The sequence below is a fragment of the Belonocnema kinseyi genome, chromosome 6 (assembly GCF_010883055.1).
Source record: "Belonocnema kinseyi isolate 2016_QV_RU_SX_M_011 chromosome 6, B_treatae_v1, whole genome shotgun sequence".
Lineage (NCBI taxonomy): Eukaryota > Metazoa > Arthropoda > Insecta > Hymenoptera > Cynipidae > Belonocnema > Belonocnema kinseyi.
Genome location: NC_046662.1, coordinates 129390550 through 129397854, shown reverse-complemented (window position 1 = coordinate 129397854; position 7305 = coordinate 129390550). Strand labels below are relative to the sequence as shown.

General features: G+C 31.6%; 1 protein-coding gene across 7 annotated transcripts in view; it reads left to right on the top strand.

The window, feature by feature from the left end:
* Positions 1-65: 65 nt before the first annotated feature.
* Positions 66-7305, top strand: part of LOC117174079 (ubiquitin domain-containing protein 1) — a 305357-nt gene continuing 298117 nt past the window's right edge. For 3 of the 7 annotated variants that reach the window (XM_033362759.1, XM_033362760.1, XM_033362758.1), the window contains exons 1-2: positions 68-393; positions 1291-1650. In XM_033362759.1, the coding sequence (XP_033218650.1) occupies positions 312-393; positions 1291-1650 (442 nt within the window). In that variant the 5' untranslated portion in view covers positions 68-311. Of the gene's footprint in view, positions 394-1290; positions 1651-7305 lie in introns of all 7 variants that reach the window. The other 4 variants (XM_033362757.1, XM_033362755.1, XR_004467254.1 and 1 more) reach the window with 3 other exon arrangements.

Here is a 7305-nt window from a genome sequence, read left to right as displayed (position 1 = left end):
TATACATACATATGTACGGAGATCGGTCTCCTTATTATTACTCCGTGTTTCTCCACGAAAGTACGACGCGTGCGCAGTGAAAAAATTAGCGGTCCCTTAGCATCACTGGCTAAAGCAGAAATCGCTTGTTCTCGCTTTTCATAATATTCACCTTAGTTCGCCTTGTGACGCAAGCGCTGCGAGCGATACAAATCGCGTTGAAAGATTGATATGCGTGTAAAATGTGTAAAATGGAAGAAAATGGCATGTGAGATAGTGGTGCATTTCTGTTATTTCAGTGAAGAAATGTTTGGTTATTTGGGCGACCTAGGATGGGAGGCTGTATAGGCATCACGAGAGGCAGAAATGCCTCTGTTGACGACACGTCTGCTAATTCCACAAGGACAAATTCAGGTGAGAATTATCAGTCACTTGAACGGTAGTCTTAACCTTGGATTTACAACCGAACTTTTTGTTTCTTATTTTTCTTTCAAGTAACTTTTTCTGTTTACATATTCAACTCAGTCTACCATTGCTAATTCAGCGACTGCTGTCATTACTTACCTCTATAAGATTTGCCGTAAAAAAGACTATGTGTTTGTTTCAAGATTTGTATAATCCAATTCGATTACATTTTAAATGAAATATTTTTTACACTTCGACAATTTTTGTTGTTCCAATTTTCATTTTTGGTTTGGCCACGATGTTTTTTAGTCGTAAGCATTTGATTATGTTGGAGAGGTAATTAGAATATTATTGCAGAAACAGCTGTTTTCCACAAGTTGAGATATATCCCTTTAACGAAGTGTGGTACATTTTCTTTAATTATAAATATAAATTATTACATGGACATTAAAGTCTTAATAAATTTATGAACGTTGTGAGATTATTATGCTTAGGGCTAGATACATAATAACAGAAATTCACTAACACATCGCGTTATTATTTTCTTCCATTTATTGAAGGAATTATATTTTTTGACGAAGAAGAATATTTTCTTGTGATAGTACCCTTAAAATTGTGACTCGATTTCTAGTAGGTTAATCTTTAGATTTCAGAAATCATTCATCGATAAGAAAGTGATATGTAAATATTAATCCGATCATTTTATAATGAACATTTTAACACCGAGCGTTGACGTGCAACGATTTACCACGAACATAATTCAGAGTATATATTTTCTTCAACTATCAAGGTTAATTATTGAAATTATTTTATTTCTTCTGAAATTCTGGACTCATAAAATATAAAGTGGTATTTTTGAATACTAGAATCATCACCCGAAAATATGTTTAAAAATGCATCTTGCAGGCAATTCAAGAAAGAATCACTCCTTGTGTCATGAAGTAATAAGATGGAAGTCAGATGTACCTTTAACAGAAGGTCAATTAAGAAGTAAAAGAGATGAATTTTGGGACACTGCACCGGCATTTGACGGCCGAAAAGAGATATGGGATGCACTGAGGGCCGGAGCTACGGCAGCTGAAGCTCAAGATTATCAATTAGCGCAGGCCATTCTGGACGGAGCTAATATTTCTGTGCCTAATGGATTTTTGACTGAGTGCTATGATGAGTTGGGAACACGGTACCAAGTTCCCATTTATTGCTTGTCGTATCCAATCAATATTGTCAAAGAAGACAGTGGAAGAGACTCTCCAGCTGATTGTTCAGGTAATAGTGCACACTTATCTAAAATCACATATATGGATAAGTATATACACTAACTTCCAAAATTATGCGTTCACTTTCGAAATTCGCTATTGATGATAGGCTTTTATTAGAAACTGACGTATTGAAGTATACCTTAAGGGCATGTGATACTTAGAAAATTGTCGATTTTACCAGTTTTAGGTTCCCCCGGCTTTTTTTCTAGAATAATAAATATTTGGTCTTAAAAATTTGGGAAATGATACCGAACATGCTAACGGACGTGCCCGCACGTTTTTTTTGTGTTTTTTTTTTCAACAAAAATTTTGATTTTGCTAACAACGTGTGTATATTTCGAGGTTATGTGTGTTGCAATTCTTCCGAGCGTTACTTGCAACCTACACAATATTTTTGGCCGAAAACTTTGGGCTTACAAACAAATATAGTAACTAATCTCCCGGAACTAAGGTAACTGTCCCAATTTGGGCGAATGTAAGGATTTGTTTGGCGTATTTTGCTTGTAAAAGTATTCTAAATCGTATGAATCATATGACTGTACCTGATTGACCACACGATGAAGTATCACATGCCCTTAAGTATTTTCGATAAATGGAAACTCCACTAAAAAGATCGTCTGAAATATTCTCTCTAAAATGAGACTAAGAACATAATGAAATATTTATTCGTTATTTGAAATAATATTTCGCGCAGGTTGTAAGGTTCTATCACAAGTATGTTTTTAAATCGATTTTTGTCAGCAGGCGAAGAATTTTGACGTGTATTTTATTATATATTGCCTTTCCTTTTCCGAGTTCCCTGAAAACTTTCTGGCGGGTGTCAGAGTAACTTCCTGAATGAACGAGCATAAAGCAACAATTCTGTTCGTACATCGCAGCTGAATTTTAAAGATTGTATATGTGTTCGTCCTCGAAGAATGAGATCTAATGTTTGAAAAATCGATTTTTTACACTAATATATAGTTCATCAGAGCTTTGCTCTTCCATGATAAAAGAAGCATTTTCTTATCTTTAAAATTTCAATTATTATTTTAAGTTATCATTGATTTCAATTATAATTATTATTACTTTTCTTCGCAAACGGCCACATAGTATGATAATAGGAGTGTCTACATAGTATAGACCTCTTCAAGAAATTATATTCTTGAAAAAATTAGGATTAAAATATTCAAAAGCCGCGCTTTGTTGACAATTTTGAAAAAATCAGTAAACGAACCTGATGTATTAGAAACGCAGCAAAGGGCCTAAATAATTGTTTAAACTTTGTAGTTATACGTTGAGGTAGTTCTCGCTTTGCCCTCTTCGTCAAAAATCGTCGTTAATAGTACGTGGTAGAAAGTCGGGAACGTCTGGGTTCAGTCGGTGAACTTTGTATGGATTTTGTACTCAGCAGTATGATACCTGGACGCGCTCATACGGACGTAGTCACACCATAAAACACATTTTATGCACGCGTCGATTTGTTCTACAATGCAATACTCTCTATGGTTATATTTACACAAAGAAACTGCCAATAATTCGGATTATTTTTGATTATATCTAACTATTTACCATTTTCTTTCTCCTAGCTTTGTATCGATATATGTTCAGGGGCTTATTCGTTAAAAGAGTAGTACTTTGTACAACGAGCATGAGATAGGCGTTACGTACACAACTTGTCGACTTAAATGTCCATTATCTTTCATCAGAAACTGTTTATTTCCTTAAAATAATCATAAATATACAATTGTTCTTTGTTTGCAATTAATTTTGTTTTAATTACAAAATAATCTACCCAAAGTAAATTCGCGCTAAAATACCTTAAGACAGAAATAATAAAAATTTAATTTAATTTGAAATGCTGTGTATCTACATGTTTCAAGAATTATGTTGCGTTTGATAGGATCGATAGAAAAAAACTTTGGGAAGTCCTGGAAGAGTACGGGATCAGTGGAGGGCTCCTATAAGCAATAAAAAACAATATATGCAGGTAGCAAAGCAAATGAGGGTAAATGGGCAACTTAGTGACTGGTCCGATATTATGCAAGGTGTTACGCAAGGATGCGTTATGTCCTCATGGCTATTTGTTATTGGGAGTTTAAAATTGCGCGAACTAAAAAATATAGCCGTCAGGAGTATACACTTGACTATGTTTTTATATGAGAGTCAGACGATATTTTGCTTTTAAGTAAAGCAGAATTGACATCATTTTCAACAGTGAGCATATAAAACCTTGTGATTAAGATTTTGTTCACGAAGATGGAATTTCCGATCTTTCCTACAAAAAAAAAGGAACAAATAAAGGTAATACTTTAGAATCACGGCTTTTCTGAATTTCATCATTTTACTTTCAATTTTTATTTTAATAACTTTAGTTGTTCATTAAAAACAAGAATCATTCGGGGGAAGCGAAAACATAATGGTTTTTATACATCTTTTATCGATAATAAAGTGTCATTTTTTAGAGGTTAAATTTTCGGAAAACCTTCGGAAAGTTGTTGGGGTGTGACAACTAACTCTCACCCACTTTGCTTGAATAATAACAATGAGAATTTTGTGTATTTACTCCTAAATTCCAGTGTAAATATCAGAAACAGCTTCCTTTTCCCAGCTGGTTTTGAGGTTAAGTCTAACGAACCAAGAGAAATTTAACCTTTACTTCAATCACACCCGATCGCTTTTCCAAGTTTAAAATAGGCTTTGAAAACGAAAAAATATATTGCACGCCTAGGGCACGCAACTGTTGGTTCTCGCGCTTCGCGCTCTCGATGTTGTATTTATATCGCGCTTCGCGCTCGATTATGTATTTACCTCGTGCTACGCGCTCGTTCTTTATATTTCTCCCGCATTCGTGGACACACCTTTTAAAGTCAAAGCTCAACGGACTGACAACTGTAATTTTGTGATTTTGAACTCTCTTTTGTTAAAGCGCTTTCGGCTTTAGCGAACACATTTTCATCGCGTATCTCGTGCTTCGCACTCGATTTTGTCTAACATGTCAACTTTTCTACATTATACACCACACTTTTATATCAATTATAATACATTTTTTATGTAACTCTACCTGGGATTACTTATTAAAAAATTGCAAAATAAAAAGCAAATTGTATTTATTATGATTATTTTTGTATTTGTTTCTTATTTTGCTTTAAATTGTATTCTAAGCTGCTCTGAAACATGTATCATTTTAATAAATGTATATAATTACAATTCATAATAAACATAAAAATTGAATCATACTAATTCCTATTTCCTTGCTTTTATAATTTTTTATTTTTAATGTTGTTTTTTACGATTAAATAAAAACTACTGCGCATCTGCATAGGGTCTAATGCAGGAACCTATATAGGGTCCTATATAGAAGCCTATGTCCTCTTTTGTCTTTTCTGTGCTTTTTCCAAAAAGTTCATTTTTGCATTTTTTATCTTATGTTTTACGATTAAAAGAAGATCTACTCGTCCAATCGAAAAATGATTAATAATAAATTTATAGATCTTTTTAGGAGAACAAGTTTTGTCTGGTAATTTAAGTTCATACCTTGTGTCGTTTTCTCAAACAAATTTAATATTTTTATTTTGAATGATATTTTTTTTAACGACTTTCGACAATATCGAATGCGAAGTACGAGATACATAATGAGAATGTGTTCGTTAAGAGGATTCTCAATCTAGATATTTTTGGTTAAAGAAGCTTTTTTTTAATTTGTTTCGTCTTTCGTGCCCTTTTTCCAAAAATGTATTCTAAAAATTGAATTTTTTTATTTTCAATCTTATTTTTTACGATTAAAAGAAAATCTCCTCGTCCTATTTAAAAATTATTAATAACAAATTTATAGATCTTCTTGGGTGAACAACTTTTAATTTTAGTGCATACCTTGTGTCGTTTTACAAAAAAAAAATTAATTAAAAAAAATGTATTAAAACAATTTAATTTTTTTATTTTGAAGGTTATATATTACGATTAAAGAAAAAACTAAGCGTCCTCTAAAAAATTATTCATGAACAACTTGAATGAGTCTATTTATTTTTTTCATAGCTTGCGTTGTTTGTCAAAATATTAATCTTTTTAGTTTGATTCATGTACGAATAAACAAAAACTGCGCATCCTATAAAACAGTAATAATAAACATTTGTAGCCTTTTTTTTAGATAAACAAGTTTTTCTATGTAGCTTCTGTCGTTAGTCCAAAAATTTAATTTTTTGTAATTTTAAATTTGTAGTATTCTTTTTCACGATTAAAAACAAAAACTACGTGTCCTATCGAAAAGTGATTGTTAAAGCATTTGTAGATCATTTTAGGGCGCGTAATTTTAGTATATTCAATTTTTTCGTATCCTCCATAGTTTGACCAAAAAACGGCCTTTTTGGATTTTTCATTATTTTTCGTACGATAAAATTCTAAATTTTCGACCAAATCAAAAAATTTGTTATGATAATTTTGTAGAGCTTTAAAAAATTAACTTTTTTTTTCTTTTGACTTTTGTCCATATCATCCGTTGTTTGGCTTTAAATATTCATTTTAGTTTGTTTTTTTGGATTTAAAAAATGCTCTAATTCTGGTAATTTTCTTTTAATATCAAACAGTCATAAGAATAAATTGTTTGAGTTTCTCAGTACTATCAATAACAGCACATAGAATTTTAAAATCTTGAAAAAATGTGGTTTTAAAGATTTTTGGTATAATGAAATTTTGAATTTTCAACTGTTTCTGAGTACGATAAATAACCGTTCATAGAATTTTGAAATCCTGAAAAAATTTGGTTTCAAAAAGTTAAGGTACGATCAAATTTGGAATCTTCAACTTTTCGAACAAATCAAAAAATTAGTTATGACCATCTTGTAGGGCTCTCAAATGTCAACGTTTTTCTTCTCTTGACTTTTTTTCATATCATACGTTGTTTGGCTTAAAATGTTCATTTTAGTTGTTTTTTTATTTTTTTATTTTGAAAATGCTTTCACTCTGATAATTTTATTTTTATAGAAAAATCAGTAGGATAAATTGTTTCAGTTTCTGAGACGTGTGCAAAATATACGTATGAGCAAATTCTGAAAAAAGGTTATGTTCCCCAGGATTCACCACGCATTTCGGGACGTGCATTCAGGACGTGCAATAAGTACTTTCTTAAAAATTGGAGTTGGTTTTCACTAATGTAACGGTACGTGAGTGATATTTGACGTTTCACAAGTGTCAAAATCGTTTTGTACTTCGATCTTAATTAATTAAATAAAGTTAATATCTGCCGGTTGTACGTAATTAATTGTTGATAAAATCTGTTGTTTCGCTTATTGAATAAAATATTGGAATCAAACGCTTTTGACTAACTACAACGAAAATTGTAATCCGTATGATTATAAAAATTGCAACAATAAATTTGAGATTCAAATGATGAGAGGTAAGAAGCGGCGAATTATTCTTATAAGCTGGGTGTTCAGCGACCTTGAAAATTTCGTCTCCGCAACTATAGAATTTTAAAGTATACATTTTTCGTGATATTTGACTTAGAAATTATAAAAATTATTAGCAATATTAACGCAGCTTCAGAATAGACCTTTTTATTCTAGACGTCGACAGTGCGTACGTGTCAGGATTTTACGTCATTTCCGTATTTTTCAAACAGTTTTGTGTCGAAATATATGGAAAATATTGTAAATAATAATAACGAAAAAATAACTATATATAAATA